Below are 27,329 nucleotides of genomic sequence, written 5' to 3'. Positions count from 1 at the left end.
TGATGTAAATCTGCGGAAGACAATAAGATTGCTTTCAGGGAGACTGAGGAGTTTTGCCTTTAGCATTGCTCATTTTATTCAACATTATTATTTCTAATACTCTCTCCAGAAATACCTGGAACTTCTAATGGTTTAACATATTTTTGAGGTAGCTCCTGACCCTCATGAACCCACAAGTGTGATCACACAGAGGACACTAATTCCCTGGCAGCTTGGATGCATGCAATGCATGAGCACTTAAGTGCAAGCACTAGCAGAAATCCAGGAGGAAAAGATCCATCTACAGAATCCAGTAACATGTGCTTAGCATGCCAGGTCAGCAGAGGTGATCTCTGCTTCAGAGGTTCAGAAACGTTCACTCCTGGACTTCACAAACCATTTTCTTTAAATTCTGAAGTGTTTATATGAATTAATTGCATTTTCCTTTCATGTTGCCAATTGAAATATGGATTTTTCTAAAATTGGAGGAAAACTGGGACTTGGGAAATAAAGTTAATAGGCACATATGGGTAAAATATACCTACCACGTACAAATGTGATAGAATTGATACCAAAAAAGTGTTAAAAAATTAGTATTTATGATCTTTTTCCAGGAATCCAACGTCTCATCAGGGATTATTTTATATCATTCTGTATGCAAGGAAAAATGTATTTTGCCTGAGAAACATTATGAGATGTAGATTTTAACTCCAGAAACAGATGCTTAAAAAAAAAAGATAAAATTAATTTTTGCCCTTGAAACAGCACAACCAGCTTGAAACAGCATGGTCATATGCCTTCTGACAAAAACATGAAGAATAGAGGCTTTTCTGCGACTAGGAGGGTCAAAAGAGGGACCTGGTCGTTTGAGGAAGTGGTCTTGCCCCCTGCCTGTGGTTTTTAAGCAATTCCACATTTAAATTTATCAAATTAAGTCCAGACATCAGTATTAAGCATGTATCTAAAGCTACAGCTGAGATCTTTCAGTCAGAGTAGCTTAAAAGAAATTGTGATAAAAGTGAATATTTTCCATTTTATTTTAATGGAAAATAGCATGCTGAAGTTGAAAGCATCAAATGATGAATTGTCTTCTACTTGGGTGAATTTAGAAACCTCCCACAACCAATGAGGAGGGAAGAGAGACCATCGTAACATGCAAGACATTTATCAGGTTTACCTGCTTGTGAGCGTGGTCGTAAGAATTGATGTGGTTGTCAAACTCCTGGTGTTTGTGGTACTGCTTGTCACACAGTTGGCAGTAGAAGTTAGCCTTCACATCCTCCAGGGCCTTAGCTGCAGCTTTCTCCTTCTCAGCGTAGTCCTGCAGGGCAGAAGCAAAGGGAGGCTCTTCACCTGAGACCGTGAACTCCTGCTTTTCATCAGGCACAGTGCAAGCCCTGGACAGCTGGAACACAGACTCCATCCCAAACATGCTAAGCAGGTTTTGGTCTTAAATGGGATTCAATGAAAGTGTTGTGTTTCTTGGGGAATTGCTCTTACTGCTCATTGTAGGTTCTGCTGTGAGGAGAGAGGAACGGGGTGCAGAGGAATGCCATCAGGATACTGCCTAGCCCTGGGCAGCAAAGCTGAGCAGTGAAGAACAAGTAAGCCCCCAGTGTCAGCCTGTTAACTCAGCCCCAGACTGCCCCAATATCTGTTCTTTCAGGTACTGCTGCTCACAGCAAGTAAACTGGTTTAATCTGATATTATGGCAGGTTTTCTTTCGTGTTCGGCTTTCTGACTTCTATGGAATATTCACCGGGGCCAGGCAGCAGATTGCTTTGGCTGGCTGAGATTTCCCTGGAGCAGACCCCCCTCTGCAAGAGCCTTTTCTGTTCTTCCCTGTCCTTCCCAACATCTGCATGAAGGGACACACCATCCAACCTGACCAAAGTGAAAGAGTAACTCTTGGCCACAACCACTGAGAAGAGCACTAGCAAATGCCCAGGCTCATGCAAACACAGCTGAAAACAGGGAAAACACAATTAGTTCCTAATATCTCCCAGTGACACAAGTGAGAGCTATGGAGAGTCAAACACTTCAATTCAACACATAACATTAGGTAAAAAAGAGAAAATTTCAAACATAGGAGCCAGAAGTTACTGAGGTCAAATTAATGCACTTAAATAAAGGGCCTGATATGCAAAATTGGCAGCAGCCTTTGTCAATCTTATTTCCTTTAAAAGTCCTGTTGCTGTTATTTTTATGACACTTCCTCAAACATTTAGCATTAAAGTGCAAACTTCTGATACGGAAAACAAGAACAAAAAAAAGTTGGTAGAAGCTATTCATTTTGTATTCATATTGACAAGCTGGTATTTCTTGAGTGCACGTAATATATTGCCAGGGATTGCAGTAATTCATCATTTGCTGTACCGTTTTACTCTCCTAAAGAAATGAGCCCTTTCTGCTGCCAGGTTTCCATGCTCTCAGTCAGTGTTGTGTGCTGTCCACATGCTTTCGCCGCTCTTTGCGTGACAAACTCCGAGTGCATGAAAGCCAGGACATGCTGCACATCTGGGACAGCCTGCTCTTAGCACATCACTGTGCCCAGCCCAGCTCCAGGGAGCAGAGAGGGCTGGAGGCTGGTATTGGGTATGGCAGATTAATATGAAGGTACATTTTGAGCCCTTCAGAGGGGGAGAGACTTTATTAAAGAGTGACATGATTCAAATATGAGACTTGGCCAAGGAGCTGATGCTGGTCGTTTGTGTGACTCACTGAACTTTGCACAGCTCTGTGCTGTGAGCCCTTCTGTTTTGCCTCTTTTTCTCTTTACGCCCTCATATTGGTGTGAGTAGGTCTTTTTTACACCATAGTTTTAGAGGCTGCCTTTGCTGGTGAGATTAACTTCATCTAAACTTGGCTGTCTAAAAGTTAGGTGTGTGGGTAAGACAGGATCCTAAGCTGCTTCTGTAAGAAAAATGCTAGACACTGCCGAATGGTTATTAATCCCATCTATTTCAAAAACCCATTCTAGGATGAGATTAAATTCTCCAGAGGTTCTATCTCTCTCTGACCACTGCAAGGCTCTAAATTACTAACCTGGCCTACATCCTTAATTCTTAGATTGCTGAACTCAAAGATAATAAATTCTATATTGTATTTCTTTAGATTCAATTCTAAATCTCCCCATGAAACTTGCATGAACTGACCTACTTGAAGACAGGGGGTCAGAGGGGAAAGCTGTGCCAAGAATTTTGATTTTACATCTTATCGATGATACCAATGGCTTACCAGTTCCTCCCAGGGGTGAAACATGCAAATAAATCTCTTTCCTGCAAGCATATAGCTCAGATGGGTCAATATGCACTAAGAAAAAAAAAAAAAAAACTAACCTGAGCTAACATTTCTCCACTTGAGAGGCTGCTCAATTATGGTAGTTAATCCTTGATTGTATCAGGGAGAAATATACCCACAATCAAACAGTTAAATAGCTTTCATTAGTTATTTAAATTTACAGAGCTCATTAAAAAGTGATACTTTTCAGCTTATGCTTCAGACCCATTGTTTTGCTAGCATTAATTATTCACCAGGTGATAATTATATCACTTTGATATAATTAAAATGCATAAATTAGAATGTGGATGTAATAGTATTAATTATGCAGAGATGTCTTCCCTGAAAATCAAGTGTTGGAAGCAACATATTTTTATTCTAAACTGGTAAAAATGTAAGTTTTGCACTCACTGGAAGGCAGCCAAAACATAATTGTTTTGTAGGAGGTGTTGCGGGTTGTTTTTTTTTTTAATTTGTTGTTGTTGTTGTTGTTGTTGTTGTTGTTTTGTTGGTTTTTGTTTGTTTTTTGGTTTGTTTTTTTTTTTTTTTTTTTTTGCTCAGTCTGAACTGTCAATTAAGTGCTTACAGCCTGCTTCACCTTTCCCTCTGCTGAAGGAGAAGCCCAAGTGTTTGGGGTGAACACACCACATTACTGCCTGTAAAGCACAGCTGAAACTGCTGCTCGTGAGCATTCCAAACTTCCAACTTTATCTTTCTCAGCAGAAATTAATACAGTTCCCTTCGCATAAAGATGTTTTAAAATAGCAACAAGGCAGCTCCCAGGTGCATCCTAAGATAATCACAACTACCTCCATTGCCTTATTGCTTAATTATGCTTGTCTACCATGGCAAAAGATATAACTTCCTGCTTGCTTATCGATCAGATGCAGGGAAATTGACTGCCACATCACATACTTTAGAAAGGTCATGGATTTTTTCTTTCTCTACAAATACATAAGAACTTCTAGCACTACTGTAAATTGTGCCTAGTCAAATGAATTTTCACATCCAGACTTCTAATATCATCTCACTAGGACTGTAGAGACCGATGGTCAATTCTGGCATGGTGAATGTGATCACATGAAAGAAAATCTGTGTAACTGTGCCTGTAGAAAGCATATGTGATCCTGAAGGCCTGGTCACACAAATGCAGACACAGGCAGGCAGCAAAGATGCACCAACACATTCTGAACTCTGAATCTTCAATGGTAAGGAATATATTTGTCATGGTCTCATAAATTTTACTTTGGATCATACCCTCCTTAGTAATGGCACAAAGCCTGGGTTGACATATGTATACTTATAGGACAATATAAATTAGCAGTTCTGTCTTTGAGTCACAGACAGCAGTGGTTCAACCTCATGTAAGGGGTGATGTCACCCTTGTAGGTGAGAACTAGAAGCCGTGGATTAACCAACTTGTGTGGTGCTGGATGCAGGCAGTGAAGTGGATAAGGACAAACAAGTGCAGAATATGTCTCTAAATGCATTTTTTCTAGAAGCCTGCAAAATGGTTCCATATTATCGATTTTAATTGCATTCACGTCAATTTGACCCACAGAGACACATAACTGTAATAATTGTTTATATATTGGACTAATTTTTAAAAAATACTTCTCTTGCATGTTAGGCTAGAAGCGCTTTCACTTAGCAGCTACTTTTGCAGTATGCTTGGTATTGTGAAAACTCAATTAATGGTAGCTGACATTACATTTTCTAATATGGGGAAAATCAATGAAAAATCCCATGTAACTGAGTTTTCTTGAATGTTGCCACTGACATCTAGTCAATTAGAAATCATTTATTAAATCTAGAGTCTGTAATAAATATTTAATAGACTGCACGGCCATTAAAGGATGCTGATCTAGACAAAACAATACCACATTTCTTGTCTCAGTAACTGATAGTAAATATATCTGCTACGTTCAAATGGACTAAGGTGAAAAGTAGGTCACTTGATAACAATAAAACTTACTGAGGCAATTTTCTACAAACCCATGGATTTCTATAAATATACTGGAGTAAATACACGGTGCTTGTAATAGAATATGAGAAAAATATAGCATCATTAGCCCACTTTTGATTACCTATTTCTAAATTGGAATGCAAAATTAGTGACAGAACAGCTAACTCACATTAATGCAGAGCTCAGTAAGTGACAGACTGCTTCCTCTTCGGGGACATAAGCAATCAGTTTGGTAACTTAAATATAATTTTGTGAACCAGATTAGATATGAGTTTTAAATACTTATGCAACTATAGAGGTACTTCTTGGGGGTTCTCAGGTGAAAGGTTAAAGGAGAAATAGGATGAATATAAACACATGAATTAGCTACAGATTACAGTCTACATCTAAGACTTTTAAATGTATTTTCATTCGTGATTTAGATGACAAAATGAATTGTGATTATCTATGAAATCTATGAATTCTACTAATTAGCAGCATAGGGCATACAAAGGCTTTAGGGACCTGAATCAAGACTCAAAATTACTGAAATAATCTTCAGATATGATCTTAAATCAGCAAGATAAAATTGATATATCCAAGTCAAGTTCTGCAGTTTGGAGGGAGAAATCACGTTCATCAATACTAGATTAGGCATAGCTGCATAAAAAAATACAAATGCAAGAAAAAAGGTCCAAGAGTTGGAGTGGAAAAGAAGCCAAATGAAAGTCAACAATGAAAGTCAAGGCAAATCACATTCTGACATGTTAATAGTGATGTTATAAGTAAGATGCTGAGGGTAATTATTCCACTTGACTCAGTATTGGTGAAATGTCAGCTGTAAAATACTATTTGGTACATCTACACTAGCAAATAACTTGGCTTCTAGATCTGACTCTCTATCATTCCCACTGTGTGTGTGATAGTTCATTCCTGGGCTTTTAAATTTCAGTTCCCTTTGAGATAAAAATTGGAGTTCCAGAATAACGTCTGGTGCAGGGACCACACTCTACAGGCAGCAAGGATGAGACACCACAAACCTCTCCATGCCCTGTATAGTCTTACAAAAACCCAAAAGATTTTGTCAAAGAAAGCAACATTTGCATGCCATAAGAAAACATGCAGCATAATGTCAAAAAACAACTACCCCAGCAGTGGTTTAACGTAGCTCTTACACTTCATCATATAGACTGAAATAAAAAACAAATACAACAATCACACCTGACAGTACCAGACAGAGGAGACTTCAGGCAAAATGGATATATGGTCAGCTTGTCCTGGGGTGCATGTACTTTTTGGGGAAGACCAAAATGTAGATGTAGCCTTCGAGACAGTTTGCTTCCCACAATTCAAGGAAGACATAGATGTACTCGAGAGATCTTTGAGGAAAAGTGTAGGGATCAGGTGTTTAAAATTAGGCAAACTAAATCCAATCTGTAATTCATATTTTCATTGGATCATTAGTGTGAGCACTTGTAAATAACATTTTTGAGGGAAATACATAGAACTGCCTAAGCTGGTACAAAACATCTCTGGATGATCAGGACCTGTGCAGAGATGTGTCAAAACGGCAGTTGTAGAAGCTTCATTTTGAGTGCTTGTTCACCACATCTTCCAAATTCACCAGTTTTAGGGATACCTGCACCATAATTTTAATGTCCTTATATATTTTCTTCTTCAGCTAGAGTGAGATAGATTTTAAACTATCTTTAAAACTCAGCAGGCAGGTGATAGAATGCAAGAAGTAATCAAAGTACTTGTGTGCAGTGGGAAGCTTGAGTACCACAAAAATGTCCTGATATTGAGATGTGTAACTGAACATCAGGTTGTTTGAAATTAAGGAACTTTTCCCTGAAAGCTCTCTTTTGTTTCTTCTCCCTGGAGAAGACTGTTCACTTACCTAAAGGCTTTCCTAGGGAGGTTTAGCTGTGGAGATAGAATAAAAAGCAAGTGATTTGTTCAGCTGCAATAGCTGGCAGTACAGAACACTTCCATTTATCTCACATATGTTCTGCCATTCTCCACCTTGAAAACTCAATGCATAGTTTCTGCCACTGTGGGATCTACAGGGAGGATTTACAGAGCAATGTGTTGCAAAGGATTTTTTCTTCAGAGGCAGTAAATGCTGCCATTCTCAGCTGTCTCATAGAGGGCAACATCTAACTTCTGCAAATAAATATATCTTCATATTTTTCACACTCAGCCAATTACTGCAACATTTTCAATTATATGCACATCCATTTGCTACTAGAATGCTGAGAAGTGCAATGCTTTTAGCAGGTCCTACAGGCCTCTCAGAGCACAACCCTGCTGGGACTGATAGATAGGACATGCAAACCAATTCCTAACCTATTTTCTATCAAAATCATCAGTGCTGATTGGAACAAAACTTATGGGACATAAGAATTCAAAGAACATGAGCAGATCTATTCAGATCTTCAGAAAATCTTATTTTCTAAGACAAATGGCTGCTTCTGGTAACTTTAGAAAGGAATTGGACTTTGAGGTATTCTATACTCATTTTCAACATTATAAATAGAGCATATAGCTACTAGAAATCTTTTTTGTGGTTATAGAGGACATTTTGCAAACATTCCAACATTTTTTTCTTCATTTTCAGAAACTGGTGGAATTGAGATCACATTCTGAATATGTGATCAAGAGTTGACCTGCAAAGGTAATTAGGTGCCTAACTGTAAATTGCATAAAAAATTGTATGTATTCAGTTTAATTTTTAGAAAACTTTACAACTAATCAAATTTGAGCAATTTGCATAAATTTGTATTGCAAAGGGATATATCTGAAAGGAAGTATGCAGTGGTTTTGGTTGGAATAGAGTTAACTTTCTGCATAGTATATTAGTTTTCTACTAGGGCTAAAACATGACAGAATAATTATCAAAATATAATTTATTTAACTGAGAAAAATCTGCCTGGAATTGCATGCAGTACAAAAACATAAGTTCAAAAATAAAGCCAGCTTTAAAAGGATAATAAAAATAGAGTGGAAATGACATAAATGGAAAGAAAGTTCAATTTGAGAAAATCAAGGGGTAAAATGGAGATGAGTGATGAGAAGTGTCCCCACAGGGCCATACTGGGACCAGTGCTGTTCAGTAACCTCACAGATGACACAGGGGGATCCACTGCACCTACAGAGAGTTTGCAGATGACAAGAAGCTGAGGGGTGGGGTTGACATGCCTGAGGGATGGAACACCACCCAGAGAGAACTGGGCAAGCTTTGATCAAGGGGATGCATGTGAACATCAGGAGGTTCAACAGTGCCAAATGTAATGCTCTGCACCTGAGTGAGGACAACCCCCCAGCTGTAAAAGAAGGTGATAAAGGATCTGCTCCCATGTATTAAACATCTACTGAGATGCAGATGAAAAAAGGAATTGAACACAGCAAATAAACAATTTCCATGCAGTCTGGGAAATACAACCAGGCATAAAGACCAAATGATAGATATATATGTATATGTCATTTATATGCAATAGAAATTGAAATTATTATATTCACTTATATTTCAATAAATTTATATATTGTGGCTGGAATCGATAAGGTTTCTCATCATCAGTGGAAAATATGTAAAGACAACTTTCACATTGAATTTGAAGGTGTCATTTTACGATGAACCATGATATATTTATGAGGGGGAATATATGATGTGATTTGGTTGACTAAATTTGATTTGAAGATTTGGGAAAATCTTAAGTTACACTAAATCTTTTTAATGATTAATGGCTTGTTGCTTGATTTTTATCTTTGGGCCTCATTGTTATCTATCCCCTGTACTAATGCTAGCATTAGCATTTGACTTATTGCTTTGAAAGGGTTTCCAAGCATAAAGTCATTAAAGAACAATTTCAAAATATAAACACTGCCATTAAAGAGCAACAAAAATGTTACAATTCAGTAACTAGAGCAACAGCTCTAAGAAGAGGAAGAAATATGATTCAAGGACAGCCTGAGAACACAAAGGGCATCAGAACTCTCAAAATTTGTGGTGGTAGAGGCTGAAACAATTTCTGGGGTAACTGGAAACAGATGTGGGTTTCTTACAGTTAGGATTATATTCTAGACATTTAAAACAAAATTCTAAAAGCTTTTTGGGTAAGATAAAAAATAGAAAATTATAGAGAATCTCAGTATACTTCCAGCTACTCTGCAGACATGGCTCACTGACCTTACATGACAATATGACTGTGGAAAAATGTAAATAGAAAATAGAAATGTGGTTTTTAAGTTGGACAGAAGAACTGTTCCTGTTTGAAGAAGAAGCAAAACCCATCATTCACTTTTTCCTTATAGTCCTGCTTTTCTGCACAAATGTGAGTCCTTCAGTGAATCTGATTGTGACATTTTTGCCTGCCTTCCATTCAAAGTCAATTCCTTCAATTTACTCACTGATTCATACTATTTCTCTCCTCCTCTCAGGTGATAATTTCTTTTACTCCTTTTCAGATGAGTGAGGTATTATCAATTAATCTGAAGAGTTAGTCCTCCATTTATGTCTGACTATTCTCACTTTTCCACTTGTGATTTTTAGAGTACAATGCATGTTCTAGCACTGCACTTAATGGATTGATGTGATGTATTTCTTTGTCTGTCACCTCTTTTCAGATTAAATGTACTTGATGTTTTTTAGGAACTTTGTACCTTTAGACCTAAAGGCTTCTTCTATAAAACACATATATATGTACTTCTATAAAACACATATATATGTATATAACTTATATGTAGTGTCTTTCACATCGGAGCTAGCTAAAAGCACTTTTCAAAAATTATTTTGATCGCTGTTTAGGAAATTGTGTATAAAATATTTTAGGCATTTGATATGAGCATAATAATAGTTATCACACAACTCATATATAGCTATTAGAGCCATTTTTATTAAGTGCCTTTTCACAAAATACAGGCTAATCATATCAGATAGCACTTTATAGTCCTTAATAACAATAGAATTAAACATTTAAATCTCTCTCTTTTAACATTGTTGGAATCTTTCTTTTCAGATACCGCAATATTAAAACCAGTTCCTGTAGATTTAGTCAATATCATAAATGATGCAATACATCTCATATCAGTGGGTTTCTTTGCTCATAGCAAGAGAGAATAATTTTTAATTTTATGATAAATTATTAATAAACTATTAGTAAATCCAGATTGGTCAATTTATCTCTTATATTATGTATATTTGCAATCTTCAGAAAATGTCTTACAGGGTAAGCATTAATCATACACTTGAATTATATTTATAACCACTCACCTTCACTTAAAGCTCATCTATTGCACTCTACTGCATCATTGTTGCATTGTTTAGCATTTGATGGGAAGTTTTAACCAGAAATCAGGGCATTTCTGCACATTATCTTTTCATGGTTTTTTGGTTTTGTTTTTTTCTTTTTTTTAACAGAAGCCCAGAACACTCATTTATATAAGCTTTGTTTTTCTCAGAACTTGAGGTTATCCAAGGGAAAAAGAAAGAATTCCAAATTGCTCTATGAAGTTCAAATGCAAAAACATACTTTATTTGCACGCACGTATATCCTTCCTCTGCTCCCCAAAGTTCAAGCGATTTATAAAATTCTATATACTTTCTTTTGTTAATTCTGCAGTTTTATACAAGCTACAATTCCATTACCTCACCTAAAGTAAAAAAAAAAAGCATCTTTTAATTTAGATGAAAGTATAATATTTGCATTTTGATTGAGAAAAATGCATGGAAGGGAGAGAGAGAGTGAGATATGAAAGATATGACAGGAACAGAGGAGGGAAGGAAGGAAGGAAGGAAGGAAGGAAGGAAGGAAGGAAGGAAGGAAGGAAGGAAGGAAGGAAGGAAGGAAGGAAGGAAGGAAGGAAGGAAGGAAGGAAGGAAGGAAGGAAGGAAGGAAGGAAGGAAGGAAGGAAGGAAGGAAGGAAGGAAGGAATACTTATTCTACCTCTATTTTATCCAAGTGCTCATGGCTTGAAACTCACCCTGCAGCACATATGGCAATTAAAATTAGTTGATTTTTAAATACAACTGGATATTCAGCTTGTAGATTGATGGCACCCTTATGGCAATTTCCAAAGTTAAATTCTCTGTCATCTCATTTTTTTCAGCCTTGATGCAGGAAATAACTGCCTGGAAGGAGTCCCTGTATTCAAGTGCCAAGTGGTTTATTTGAGTTTTCAAGCTCAGTGTACAACAACTCCAGGGGTACAGAACAGAATCAATGTATGTGTTCTATTCAATTTACAGCTGATCCTGTGTGGCTTTGCATTTTTGTTCTCTTGCCTTCCATTTTTTCTGATCCTTCCTTTATTTCACATAAGAAAGAGACAGAATCCTGATCCTTCCTGCCGGTTTCTGTGTTTACCAGGCTGTAAAATTGGTAGTGATCTTCATTAACTGTCAGTCTGCAATAGTTTTGATTACTTATTCATAGGAAGAAAAAAATGTTGCCAGAATATACCTTTAGAGCAAATTTCTGGCCTTCATGAGGACGTGGAGAAAGCCCCATGCTCACAATCAGTTGTGACCCCTTGCCAGTTACCAACTTCTCCTTCTATGCTATCACCCAGGTTAAGGACACGTTCCAAAGGGCAAGAAGGGCTATCAGAAAATGTTGGCCTGAAATTCTCCAGCCCGTCCTCATGTCTTGGTGATGTCTATTCCCAGAAGCTGGGACAAACACGGCTGTAGCTGCCCCCATCTCCAGCCCTGGCTCTAGTAAGGCCCAGCAAGGCTGGACTTGATGGAAGCTTTGAAACTGATTCTAATGAGGCTGCAAGATCCACTATAACAAGCATAATAAACAGGAAAACAAAACAAACAAAAAGGAAGATACCATTTAGATCCAGGGAGATTTACTGAGATTATAAAAAATAATAGAGGAGAGGGTGAGAACATTCTTGCAGAGACAGATTTGGGAAAAAAACCCAAAACAAATCAAGACGTGGAAGAGAAAATAGCTGTTTAAAAGACTACATTTTTTTTGTTCCTGTGGTATTTTGTGAGTAAAATACTAATATGGTACAAAATTGATAGCAAGCATCTATTATGCTCTTGAATTCATCATGTTGGTATTAGGAACAGAGCTGTATAACGCAACATGCAATTTAAAATAAAATGTCAGTGTCTGGGACACAAAAGGTCTTAAACAGATACTTTGTTGAACAAATAAAGGATGATCCATCCTCATATTCCCTCAAATGAATAAACTATATAACATAGAACTAATTCTGTCACAAGTGCTTGGTTGGGAATATGTTACCCACACATAATGAGCACTTCTAGTGCTGCTGTGGAGACCTGAGGCTTCCTGAGACAACAACTCAGGCAGCTGATTGCTGTTTGATGCTGTAAAATGAGGTCTCCTGGGGTGTCCATTAATCCCATGAATTTACTGAACACAGGGCAATGCAGAGGTGCTTGATTTCAGAAAACTGAGCCAGGCTGGCATCTCTCAACTTGAAAGAATATTTCTGGCTTCACCATCACCTATTATTAGTACAAATGGGGAGTTCTCAGCTCCAAGATCACCATAATTAAATTTCTTGTCTTACTGTGTGTCACATTTCCAAAGAATGAGTCTTAAAGAAATTATCGCATTTATATCCATTACAGACTCTCTGGATTCTTCTTTATTTTTGAAATGTGATTCTGTGTTGAATATTTAATGATTTTAATGCAACATAAGTGAATAGTAGTTCCTAACTTTGATTTTTATAACCTGTTACTCCAACCATTTGTGTCATGAAACAATGCACAATCTTATTAGGTAATGGTGCATTTCCTTAATGAATATGAATACAAGTGTGTGAGCTCTCTAACTCTTGATCTAATTAAAATGGATGACTCAATGAATTAATGATGAGACATTTCCTTCCAGTATTTGAAACCTACATAGTAAACTGTCTGTTATTAACTAAAATGCAACAAACAAAAAACCATTAATGTAATCTCAGTTACAACATCTCGGAATAGCAGTTTTATTAATAAGCATGGAGGAATTAATTTATATGGTGTTTTTCTTGTAATTGCTTGCCTTCTGCACAAACTTTCTATTGCCACAGTTTTTCTGAACCTTGTTATTTTGTGTCCATGCTACTGACACTTCACTGCTTACATTTTGGTTCAAGCAACCTATTCTAGTGCATTTCCATGGCTGGTGATTTGGGTCTAATACACCTAACTTTCGTCACTCAACAGCTTTTTGCTACACTGTCAATATACTGTCTGGAACAGAAGATCAACCATGATGAGATTTGATGCATTGCTGTGCAGCTGGATTGCTCTGAGCTGGCTCACACTGATATCAACAGCTCTCTGATGGATGGGCTCTCACCAGTGCAAGAATTCACAGCCGTGTCCCACATATTTGGGAATAACACAAGTGCACTGTAGAAATGTATAGGAAATAATGTTTTTGTCAGGTCTCATTGCCTGTATTTAGGGATAGCCTCCACCCTTAAGTCTGTCGTAATTCAAAAGCAATCAGGACTTCATTTGCGTTATGACAGGTGTGATCAAGTGAGATTCAACCTTCATAACAGCAGTAACTGCTAGCCTGAAAATTTTCTTTTTCCCCATTTGAGAGGAACACAACTCTCAGATGCTGGGCACTTAGCCATATTCAGTGACCTCTATTCTAGTGACTTGTGACTTATGAATTCAGTACAAAATATTTTCATATATTCAAAATATTTATCCTGTTCTAGAAGAATAATTGACAAGTTTTGCCTTATTTGTTTAACTGAGAGAAATAAAAAATCAGCTATATCCATATGTGATGTATATGGTCACCTCTGTCTTCATCTTTAAGACAGTTTGTCTTATAAACTTATATTTATTATTCAAAACATCATTCTGAAGCTTGACTGCCTTCCACAATGAGCACAGCACCAGGACTTTGGCCTCATCATGCTCAGCTTTACAGCTTTACTGGACTTGTCTGCACCTTCCTGGGACCTGTGGGGCTGCATTGGCCATCACAGCTGCCTCTTGTGAGCCCAGTGTCAACCCAGCATGTCGAATGAGATGTCATTTGGAAATAACAAGAGAAGGAATGAGCCTTTATATCTCCTTCCTCAGGGATTGGGATGTGTTCCTAAAGTTAAATAGCCTAAGCAGTTCCTTGCAAACTTGGCCTCCCTTTCATGTCTTGCTCACTAAAATGTGAATTTTCTGTTCAATTTGGGAATGTGGTGCTGCATTTATTCGTGTCCCTTTTTAAATCACCAGGAGGACAAAGGAGTTCAGTACAACACTGTAGTACACTTCCAGCACCGTGGAAAAAGTGAAAGCAAGCACTGAATGGCAGGAATAAGATTTGCCTGTAGGTTTGTGGCTGTGCCAGAAATGGCATCCCATGATCCAGCCTGAGCCCACTGAACTGCATGGCTACATCTTCAATAATTTTAGTGAGTGAAGATTTCTAGGAAGAATGGAAAAATGTGACAAAGAAGATGATTGGAAAATAAAAGAACAAATGACAAAGCACCCAAGGAAATGTACAGGGGAAAACATAGCCATGGAAGATGATGGAAAGAAAATCTTCATGCTAATTACCTAACTAAAAAGAAACCTCAGCATGGGGATACACATTCTTCAACATTTTTCTGTTTAGTGTCTGTAGTATAGCATGTATAACATAACTACAAAACTATTTTATAATTTCATCTAATACATATATTACATTCATCATGTTGTTATACTATTACAACAGTAGTAAAATAGTGATTCAAATATTATCTATATAATATCAAATCAATGTTAATAATACATTGCTAGATTTTTTACTATGTTATTAATATTTTAAATTTATATAATATATTATTGTATATAAGTGATATATCACTAAATCTAAATGATGCTTCAACATTATACTCTGCTATAAGGAGAAATTGTGTTAGTACTATCCCTGCTACCAATTTGGCTCTCCTAATAACCTGTATTTTCACAAATCATTTCAAGTAAACCTATGGTGCGACCACTTCTTGTATATTTTCAATATCTTGAAACTTACAGCAGCCTGCAAAGCCAATGGGAATGAGTATTTGAGATTATTTCAAATATTTAAAGAATCCTTTTTTCATATTTTTTGATTTTCGGGTTAATGTTTAAAAATATCTTTTTTCAGTTTGTTTCATTTCTACTGAGGATGCCATCAAAGAGAAGCTACTCACAATAATGAGAGTTTATGGCAAGTTAATATTTTAATACATTTGTCCCTAATTTCTCTGTTTCAGATTTTAACTCATAATAAATTAACTAATAATTAATATAACAATTTTGGCTGGTACTCTAGAGAAAACGTGAAGAGGTCCATGAACTAAAATCTTTTCTTCAGTAGATAGTTAAAAATTTCTTTTCATAAAAGTCATAGTTAAATCCTGGCAATCCTTATCACAACTGTTCAAGATGTACTGTTCTAAAACAAGCACTTGCTTGGTTATGCATGCATAATAAACCCCCTTACTGAATTTGCTTCTCCTTACCACTTCTTCATTTGCAAATGTAATACATGCTTGCATGCAGAATAGGATAATGAAATTAATGTCATGCTTATATTTTCAATAAACAAAAAAGTAGTCAGCATACAATAAAATAATGGAAAATTAAAGTGACAAAGCAAACAAGATAGTCATACAACAGGCACAAACCCAGCTCATTTCAGGCATTATTTAATTCAGAAATTATATTGCTGCCCAGAAAATTTATCATATATCAAACAAAAAAAAAAGTGTTTTTTTAAACACTAATTGGCCACCAAGACATTTTCTGAAGTGACTTAATTTCTGCTCAGATCCTGTATTTGGTAATTAGTTGTATTGCCCTGAAATGTAATGATGTGAAGCTGGCATCTAATTTTGGAATAAATTCAACCCTGCAGAGAAAACCTACTTACTATTCTCTGCCCCGCCTTGAGCAAAATTTAGGAGCTTGACTAGTGCTCTGCACTGGGTTGAATTCCATTTATAATGAGTGTCAATGTGCAGATTTTAAAAAAATTCAAAGTCACTGGAGGAAAGGCAAAGGCTGGACCTTGTCTGAATTAACGACAGCTTTATGTGGAGTTTAAGCTTATTTTCCCCTTGGTTTGCAAACTCATGCTAAACAACCAGAAGGAAATTCTGAAATTCTCATCCACAAAAGGGCCTTCCATATTTGCATTCACATTGGTTTCATTGAAATAAGGCTTCTTTCTTCTAGTCCCTGGAGTTGTTGAGGATGTTTGGGGTTGGTTGAACTCTAGGATCACAAAGCTCTTAACAGATTCTGGCACCTTGTGTTTAAGTACAGTCAAATCATTGCTCTGTTATAGCACCATCTGTACTTCTGCCAGGCCACCTCATTCAAGCCATTTGAGATTCTGAAGGCAAAAGGAAATTAATTGCAGTGCAGGCTTGAGAAGCTTAAAATATCTATATTTGAGGGTATGTCTTTTATTTACTTTTTAAATCTATTTATGCTAAAAATTAAAAAAAAAACAACAACCAAACAAAAAACAGGTACCAGGCAGGGGTTCTTCAGGGAATGTGGCCACCTCTGCTTTAGTATTTTGGATCAGAGCAGTAGCAAGCTTCTGAGGCAAACTCAAAAGCCTCTTTTTCCTGCAGGTTGGCTTGGTTCATGAATCAGCTTTGGTGTGTGCAGCTGGCTTTCTTTCAAGGGAAACTGCAGCATGAGAACTGCCCAGGGTACATACTAAATGTGTCTGAACTACAATGGAAACATAAAAGTGCAGACTAACTTATCCTGCAAACATCTTTGAGCCATGTATGTGGTGGGGACCACTGCTTCTAGTGAGCAGCCTAAGTCTTGTGCAAAGCAAAATGTCTGAACAAGGTTGATGTAGGTGTCTCGAAATCAACCCTTTCAATTCTCAGATCCACTCCTACTACATGGAATTACTGTCCATGTAGACAAGGCCTGGCTCCATGGTAGTCAGAACAGCTTATATAACTTTATGTAGCTTTTGTAACTTCCCCTGCCAGACTCTCTACCACATTTGGCCCTGATTCACCCAAACTCAGTAAAGAACAAAGGTTTAGCTACATACCAGTGGGACATTGGTAAACATTGTACATCTCTTCCTTGGGTGACAGCTGGGTTGTTAGACTCCTCTCTACGTTTCCAGATTGAGGGCTTTATGTTAAAAATAAGAACAATAGCTTGCTGAGTTATGTTAAAGAACACTCACTCCATAGTCCACCCTGCATTCAGCCTGTCATCAAGAAGATGGGGTCGAACACTAGGGCTGCTCTGTGCAGAAGTGAAGGACAGCCTGTAGTTTTAAAATAGCAATGGAAAGAATGTGAGCCCCCAAAGTGAATTTTTCCCCTATTGCACTCAAGCAAAGAGTCATCTCTAACTTACACAATAAGGTCACTCTGTTTAGGGACTGATTTTTCTTTTCCATCAAGGAGACACAAATATAGCTTAGGTTCTATAAACTGAACATTTTGATAAGACTGCAGTCAGGTCAATTGAAGTGGAACTGGTACAGAAACATTATCAAGCATCATTTCAATAGTGTGTGGCTGTCTTCCAGGGGTGCAAATATCATTACAACATAGCAAAGCAGTCTATGAACCGGATTAGCTGAACAGCCATTATCAGCACTCAGGAAAATAATATCAGTGACTGACTTCACCTGCTTGAGTGGTTTAAATGTCCTGCTTTCCCATACTGATAACATTTGGCACCACTTGCAGGCTGAAGAAAGCATAATTTTATTTGATGTAATTATAGAACCATGGCAATTTTTGATAGAGAAGAAAAGGCATATAGTCTAGGTCATCTTGTCCATCTCCCTGTAACTACATGAAAGTTGCCTGGCCATGTGCCTGAAGTGTATTAGAGTAACACCCACTTTTTTTCTCCTCTGTGGTTTTCTTTATTGGATTTATTGGTTGAATTTTCAGATTCAGAGCAGCAGAGTTCCCAATAGCAATGCTATTGGAGTCTTTCCATAGGGAAAATACTAGTAATTTGTTTTGGCAGAGAAGAATAAGAAGCAAGATGTTATTTTTAGAAATGTTCAAAAGATTTTCCTCAGGGTTTAATCTCCCCAGCACAGAATGTCTGTGTGCAGGAGGACACTTTGGCTTGGTATAGGCAACTGCTTTCCTCTAGTCCAAAGCTGGCAACCTGGCTTGGAGGCAGTCAGGAAATTTGTACTGCCAGGTGGATTTTGAAGTGATTCAGTTGGATTTTGAATACAGTGTGATTCAATACAAAAAAACATTTAGAGGCAGAATCCTCATTAAACAAATTATGTTTACTGTCCTTAGTTTGCTTCACAGTATACAAAGTTGGTATATGCTAGATATGCTATATGATAGCCTCATATCACAGAATGTTTTGGGTTGGAAGTGACCTTAGAGATCATAATGCTCCAACTCCTTGCTATGGGCAGAGACACCTTCCACTAGACCAGACCCACTAGACCAAAGTCCATTATCCAGCCTTGATATTTTCAGGGATAAGGCATCCACAGCTTCCCAAGATGACCTGTTCCAGTGTCTCAACAACCTCACTGCAAAGAATTTCTCCCTATTATCTAAATCTAATTTAAACCTATTCTCTCTCAGTTTAAAGCCCTTTCCTAACATAACACATATTCTTGTAGCCCCCTTTAACTACTGGAAGGTGCTGTAAGGAGTCCCTGGAGCCTTCTCCAAGCTGAACAATCCCAACTCCCTCATCATCTTCACAGAAACGCCCAGTGCTCCAGCCAGATCCAGTCCCTCCCCTGGACTCACTCTAACCGTCCATGTCCTTCTCATATACCCTATATACAGCATCAACCTTTAGTCTATGAGAAAAAAATTTAAGTTTCCCATTCATCCCTGTAATATTTGCTTGCTTGGTGCAGTGCTGTAGTAGACATTTGATTGGTAGTGTAAGACTAGTTTTACCCTAGTTATAGGAATGAATTTTCACTAGTTGCAGTTTTGCCCAGGGTGAATTCTGATGTAAATAACGATGTACCACACATACCATGGGTAGGTGATACAGCACAGACCTGATTTATAAAAATTTTTAAAAATACAGACCTATTTATAAAAAATCTACCAATAAAAGGCCATCATCATCTTTGAATTGTATCCTTAGATTTTTCTGAGGCCACAGAGAAGCATGCTACAGTACATTATCAGTCTGTAGTCGCCTGCTATTTGCACAGCAGTAAGCCTGCATGGTTCCATTATCTTGCTCAGTTTAGGCCCAAAAAGATCCAACTACCAGGGCAAGAAAAGCTAGAAAACAGATGCTGACCTGTGGCACCCACGGAACATTTCCACCCTCAGTTTTCCATTATCCTGGAGGGTGTTCTCATTACCAGCCCCAAGGAAAGTTTTCCAAAGAGCAGTGACGCAGAGAGCACTGTAAGAATGATTGCTCCCATGGACTGCCAAAGCATTACTTGCAGCTGAGTAACAGAAGATGACTTTAATAAGATAGCCCTTCTGTGCACAAACCTGTGTACTCATAAGTGCAGGCCCTTAGAAAGGTATTAATTTCATGGCTATGACCCCTAAGGAGAGGTGTTGAAACGTGCCCTGCCCAGATTTTCCTGTTATAGAGGTGAGTGCTGGGGTTTGGTTCTGCTGCCCGCAAGCGTTCACTGCTACCTGAAGTGTGCTTAGTCCTGCTCTGTCAGAGCATCAGTCTGCTTTAGATCCTCTCTCCCACCTGTGCAGTAGCTTTTACCTTAGATACTCTCAAGGGTGAGTGCATCTGACATCTTGTCAGCAGAGCATGGACTGTGAGAGGTCCTGCACTCAGGATCCACCTCGGAGCAACATGAGCTGTTCTCTAGACTGCATGGCCTGTGATGGCTGAAGGCTTAGTGGGAGACTTTGAGTTCCTTTTGAGATTCCTGTGGTATTAGTGCCTCCACACAGGATTGCTGGATGCACTGCACTCCACTCAAGACTCACACCTTTCTAGAAGAGCTACCTGGGAAGCAGATGGAATATCCTTGGGCGCTGGAAATTGTTACCAGATGAGGAAACCCAGGCAACTGAATCCTGTCAATAGCCCATTTCTAGGGAACAGATATTTCTAGATGTTTCAGATCCAGTGCTTAGAGCAGGGAAGGTAAAAACTGAAGCTTTTTCATATATTTTCTGCTGGCACTTGTAGCTGACAAGGGAAAGAGGTCAGGCCCATCAGATTAGGGCATGGATTTGGAAATCTTTTCATTTTTTGACTCTCAGACTTTAATAACTTCAAACCCTCTTCTATGTTAGGTTGCAGGTGCCTGTATTCCTAGTAAAGCATGTTAATAAAAACCTTGTTCTTGTACTATCCTTTTAACTTCTCTGACTATCCAGTGAACAGAGAAAAAAAATCCAACAAAACAACTTCTTTTTTTTTTTAATCCTTATTTTTAAGTCATTTATTACTTTGATTTTTCTAACATCAGTAGAGACCAATCACCTCTTCCCAGGTGGAATGTCCCTTGACAGTCCTTTTCCCTAGGGACAATGGAACTGTCAACCAAACAATGGGTGAGGGATGACACTTATTCTGCAGCTGGTTCACCACATGTAATTCTCTTTCATATTAGATTAAAAAGAAAGTGACCAGTGTGACCCCATCAGTGTTCAAATAATGTGGAAACCTGGTTCTGCAAGTTATTTTTTCACTAGAAAGTCCAGAACTCCTCCTGTTTATACAGGGGGTAGGTGTTTGTAATGTGCTATCACTATTACAGTAAAGCAAATGATAATAAAAAGGGACTCTTAAGAATTTTTTCTCTCTAAAGATAAATTTGTGTGTGTGGCTGTATTCTAGCCATGGGGTATTTTGGTTAAAAGAAGATAATGGACTTTCAACAAATTACAGGTTTTGCTGATATTTCATGAGGTTCTCTTGGACTGTTTGAGGGATGCCAGAGTTCAGTGTGTGCTATATAATCACACAGCATACCTGCAATTTTTCCCTATGAATACTTGCAAGCAATGCAGAAATGAAGAGAGTGATTATGCTTTGGGCAGGTTATTTTGAGTTACTATGTACAATAGTCTAGATAAAATCAATTTCATATGCATTACTCTGTAAGTAGTCCACATGGACTGCTAAAGTTTTAGCCACCTTGACTGCTCAAAACAACATTGTCAAATTTCCTTTTATAATAACAAGAAAGAAGCACCACATTTTGATTTTTTTAAAATTCTGTTCTTGCTCGGTGTGTTATATTTTGTTCAAATGCCTTCTAAAAAGGTTTCTCTTTTTTCATGAAGACTGACATACAACACAAGACAACTGGTCCACTTTTGAAAATGTAAAATGTTAAGAAAATAGATAGATAGATAGATAGATAGATAGATAGATAGATAGATAGATAGATAGATAGATAGATAGATAGATAGATAGATAGATAGATGATAGATAGATAGATAGATAGACAGACAGACAGATAGATTTTATACTGTAGAGATTAATACTAGACATGCTATTTCTAGTTTTCTTTAACTTTATGTAATTGTGTTCTGAATGAAAAATAGCCTCTCCTTCCAGGAACCTCTGCCCAAAACCAAATATTCTGTTATGTGGAATTGAAAACAGTCTGAGAAGTTGAAGATTTCTTCATCCCATGCTTCAATAGGGGCTTACATTCAGAATTCAGGCTTCCAAGCTGTGAAGTAACACTGGCTTTAGCATTTCCAAAATTGGTTCTCCAAAAGGCTTTAAACACTGGCAGATTTTTGTCTCAGCTTTTCAGTGGTCTATGGCAAATAGAGTTCTACCTAAATTTTAAGAATTCATTAGTGATGTTAATTTGCTGGGCCCTACTAATTTCTCATATCTTCAGAAACACTACACATACACATTTGTAGAACATAAGAAAGATCATGTAAAACACTGCAAATTCATACCAAGAGGCAGGAACAAAATTTCAATGTACAAAAAAAAAAGGGCAAATGATACATCCTGGGAAAAAAAGTACAGTTAGCAAACAGAGGGTAGTTCAGTTATAAAATAGCTAGACATTTGCTAAATCTGGAGAGAATTTAATTTTAAAAAGGGAGTGGCTGAAATGTACTGAAAGTATCCAAGAAATGGGTTGTTACTGACTCAGTCATTTTATTAAACTTCTGAATATTGTCATGCTTTTTAATTTAATGTTTTGTGTTCATGGCACTTTCAAGCATTTTTTCTATCTTTCTCATAAGAATTCATTTTTCCTTCTAGATGATTCCAAGACAGGAATATTCTGCCTCTATATCACAACTGGGACATTTGTTCTTCAGATGCTTCTTATGAGCATTTCCTTACTGTTAAGATCCAACATTTATAATTTCTTGTCTCTCTTTACTGCAACTAGGCAAACAACTTCTTTTAAGTTTATTTCCAACAGCAGACTACAAAATTCACATGCAGCTAGGGAGAGCCCTTTAAAGAACCCATTCTTCTTTCTGGTTCATAAATCCAGCAAAGTAGATTTAACTAATAAAACATGTGAGGAGAATTTATCTAGACTGCTCACAGTGGCTATCCTATCTCACTGTCTCCCTTACATCACTGGATTGAACATTGCAGTGGTGGAGTTAGAGGGAGAGAAAAAAATCACTGGTCTTGGTGTTAAAAGACTCTTTTACTTGTGGAATGAACTTGATGAAATGAAGATCATTTTAATATAAAGATTGCAATCAGAAATCTACATTTCAGAACAAAAAAAGCTTCCAACAAAAAAAAAATCACTGTTTTTCTTGTTTTCCATGGGATTTCGTCTCAGAGTTACTATGAATGTTTCTGACATTGTTTTTATCTGCTTCATTGCCTATGATGTAGAGAAAGAGGGACCAATGAAAAAAAAAAAATGGAGAGACAGGATCAATAAACTGAATGCTTCCTTGTTGCTATGTTTTTCAAAATAAAACTTCCTATTTTACACACCAGCAGATTTCTGATGGTTTTAGCATAAAAAACATGATAACATGCAGTGATTGCTATTTTTTCTCTCCCTAGTACCTTAGAAAATACTGAAAGTGCTTGAATCAGCACACAGAGACACAGAAGTACTTCTCTTCTCATAGAGATTAGACAGGGTCTGAGGTAATAAAGTTTAAAAAATTCACAGCATTTCATAATTACATCTTCTTTTTTTCTATACAGCAGTATTTGCCTTCTAAAAAGCACATTTTTTCCTGTCCGTTTCACAATGCTCACCAAACTTACAAGGGACATCTCTGAACTTCGATGAATGACCAAGCATGAGAGCTCTAAGAATAAAATAATTTCTGAAGCCAAAGTGTGACCTACAACAGTGCTCCACGCAGCACTTACCAGTGTGCCCGAGGAACCAGCTCTTAATACTCCTAGAGAAGAGCAAGGACTGGGTGCACACACCCTTTCAGAGCAGTCCTGTAATGCTTTGTGTCCCCTGCATTTTTTGGGCTGCAAAAAGGGACCCCTATTTTAACATTTCTCTCTAGCATCAGGAAAATATCAAGCCTAACATAATGCTCCACTGCCAATATGTGCATAAGCAATGCAATTTTGTTTCGTCAGAAACTTTTGGAGATTTAAGGAACCTCAGGTGAGTCAATACTAGGAAAATACTCGTTAATAAATATCACTTCATTAGTACTTCTAATCTGCTCTAGGTGCACGTGAGACACATCAATACAATCAAAATGGCACCATGGAAGTTCCTACATGTGGAAACGTTGGACAGTGCTATGTGATGCTGCTGCTGTGTAAGTACAAAGTCAAACCATCAGCAGTCCAAAGTCTTTTTCCAGCTAGTTAAAAGATAGAAGTCACAAGGTTGTGTTCAGAAATTGATGAAGTCTAGTGATGATATGGCCATGTAGGCTCTTTGATCCTTTTTGTTTTTACCAGTTCAATACTCACCCACTCAGGTGTCACTACTGTACCCAGCACAGAAAATTATATAGATCTTGTAATTCATATACCTGCTGTTACTTCAGAGCCAAATCTTGTTCAAGCATCTACCAGCAGCAAAAAAATGCTGCCATAGAAACAATTTTTTTTGCTGCCTTAGCAATCCACCACCCAGCAATTTTCCATACTAATATGACAAAGAATATGCAGAAGTGTATACTTTTGCCACAGTGGGTGTTTATTTATAATTAGATGAATGTTAAAAACTGCCTATGAAGATGATGATGTCAAATCAATAAGTGATACTAAATGGTGAGTAAGACATTGATCTATATGGCTATATAATCAAATTGATTATGCCAGCATTTGTTGTTTGTGTAATCCAATACTTTTAATGAAGTAAAATGTGAGATTTTAGTCTAGTATACTCTTCTGTTATTTGGCTTACATTTTACGACTTCATTTTACTTCTGCACATTTAACATCAAACCTATAAATACAAGGTAAAAGAACAAGTAAATTTTAAATAATAACAGTTGATTTTTCCATGCCACTCTTCATGCCAGCTTCTTGTCTCCTCAATACCAGAGCCACTGTCACTTCACAGTGCATACCCAGGGCCCACAGCACCAGGGCAGCCAGAGGATGGCAGGGCACCAAGGAGGGCTCCCTGTGCAGCTCCCCTGCACTCCACAGTCTCTACAAAGAGCTCAGCAGGGACAAGCTGATCATGCTGCTAACTACAGTATCCCCTTGAAATACATCCAGTCCTGAATGTGACCATTATGGGCAGCAATTCCCTCCTGCCAGTCACCAATTTTGCTCTTCCAGCAGATGCAAACTGCAGTGACACTCTTGGGATGGGCTGGAGCGTGTCCGGTGCTCCATCTGTGCTGGCAGGCAGAGACTCCTTCACTTGACTAACACAGCTGCTTGCAATTGTGGCCATTCAGGGAACTACATCAGCTCTTCAAAAGGTGCATTTTAATCTGCTCTATGATGAACAGCAAGTCCACAGACCTCACCTGCTTTTTCCTTGAACCTCGGATACAGCAAACTAAGGTAAAGTTACATATTCTGTTCATGCCAGAACTAAGCATGTCTTCATCACCTTTGTTGAATTCCTTATTTCACCTTCCTTCCTCACTCAGATGTGAAAAATAACTACACTGCACAAGATAATATAAATTTAATTTGCTTTTTGTTTTAAAATGAGGACAAATACTACCTAAAACAAGTTCTAGTGCTTTCACTGTTTGAACTACTGTTGATAATGCCAGTGAAAAGTAAGTCACTTATTAATCTTAAATAACTTGACATTTCAGTTTTAATAATCAAAGTCATGTCAATTAAATCATATTTCATCATACTTTGCATATTTCAGCAGCACATAGTACCCTTAAAAGACCCATGGAAGTTCATACTGAGAGAATGGCAATCTGCAAAATGGACAGTGTTATTTGAGCCACTGCTGCTTAATTTACATGTTTGTTCAATTGTACATTGTTTGTTCAATTTTATCAGAGAAGAATTTTTACAAAGAAACAAAAAAATATTTACTCTGATTTAACATCTTACAGACATCTAATCTTATACCTACATTTTGCCTGTCATTTATAAAGGCTAAAGAATTCAGAGAAAAGTAAAAGCAAGAAAGGCAACAGAATGCCATCTGTTTATGATTTTATGAGAGTATAATGGTCTGTCTCTGTTGTACTAAAGCCATTGGTAGTAAAGCAGGTAATTCCTTATATTCAATTTGATATTAGACATTCCATGCTAATCTACTGCTTTACTTACAGAGACAATATCAGAAGCTCACCCTGCAGGAGTAATGCCTATAATTTTCTGAAGGGCCTCTATTGTATTCCCTTTTTTCAGCTGTGCATGGCTTTGTGTGTCAAAATAGTCCAACACATAGGAGAGGTGTGTTTTAGAAATTCAGCCCCAAGCTTTTACTGTCCTGGATCCCCTTATCTAACAGCTTTGAATTACCTTGTGTCATTTACGTTGCAGGATGTTCTTGAGGGTATAACTGATTAAATGGTACAGAATCTAACAGTTTTGGAGCAGCTTCCTATTCAAGGCCATTAAATGGATTCTCATGCTGTTAGGCTTTCTATAAAGAAACTCTGAAGACCAGAACAGATATTCAGTAAGTTTTTAAAACCTTTAATGTTTTCACTCTTGGTTTATAATGAAGCTATTGGAGTTGGCCCAGTTAATCATCCTTCAATTGTGTAACTATTTCTTTATTTCCCCAAAACAAATTTCAGAGCATGGTAACCAACTAGAGGTTATTCAAGTCATGAACAAGCTGAAATGCTTTCAAGGTATTAGTTTGGTAGATTTCCACTTTCAGTAACTGAATGACAAGAAATAATTATAACTATGTGGCAATAAACAAATTTGTTTGAGTGTGTTTGAACACAGTATCTGTCCAGTTGAATGAGCCTCATGAAATACATGTTGTTACTGTCAAAGGTCAGCACAGCTTGTGCTCGTTTTAGGTAAATATTCCTGAGGTCTCCTCAGGAGACCTCATTCTTCCTTGCTTTAAGCCACATTCTGAACTCATCAATGTGTATCTATTAGTTACTTGGATTTCAAAACACCTTTACACTTACTTTCAGGATCTCCCCTATGTTGGGAGATAGTTACCTATGAGCATCCAGAATCCTTGCCTCAGGAAGCCTCTCCTTTGCTGTAAAGCAAAACCAGTTATTTTGGCTACCAATGCCATAATACCTCACTGTCCTCTCCCTGCCCCCTTTTTTTAAAAATTGTTTTCCTTTTTCTATCTGTCTGTCTCTCTCTACATATATATATGCTGTCCTTTTTATTTTAATTTAAATTATAACACATGCAGGGCAGACACCTTCTGGCTGTTTGCATGTTACTTGCCACAGATGGCTCCAGCTTCAAGCCTAGTAGTCCCAGATGGTACTGTAATAAAAACAATAAAGATAATCTCATAATTCCCTGGGGCATCAGCCACAAATTGTACATGCAGGATGTGCTCTCTTCCTCAACATTGATCCGACTTTTCTGTCAAGACAAATGCTCTGAGGAGACCAGGAATTTTCAACATTTTTATGCCTTTTCCTGAATCCACAACGGTGCATGATAAGTGACAGACAAAGGTGGCTATTCACAAATGTATGTATCCAGACACACAAAGATACACATACACACATTTCCTGAGCCTTGGGTGTGATGAGAATTTACTGCTCCAGATGTGGTGTTCAGCTTCTGCATCATTTCAGACATTCC

The 27,329-nt window shown here is 37.5% G+C and overlaps 1 protein-coding gene across 1 annotated transcript in view; it reads right to left on the bottom strand.

Moving 5' to 3' along the window:
• Positions 1–27,329, bottom strand: part of ZNF804B (zinc finger protein 804B) — a 225,516-nt gene that overhangs the window by 30,945 nt on the left and 167,242 nt on the right. Inside the window, exon 2 of the mRNA XM_063150924.1 lies at positions 1,157–1,300. Within this exon, the coding sequence (XP_063006994.1) occupies positions 1,157–1,300 (144 nt within the window). The remainder of the gene's footprint in view (positions 1–1,156; positions 1,301–27,329) is intronic.

This window comes from Melospiza melodia, chromosome 1, assembly GCF_035770615.1.
Source record: "Melospiza melodia melodia isolate bMelMel2 chromosome 1, bMelMel2.pri, whole genome shotgun sequence".
Taxonomy (NCBI): domain Eukaryota; kingdom Metazoa; phylum Chordata; class Aves; order Passeriformes; family Passerellidae; genus Melospiza; species Melospiza melodia.
The sequence above is the reverse complement of the archived record's forward strand: the minus strand, read 5'-3'. Positions and strand labels throughout refer to the sequence as shown.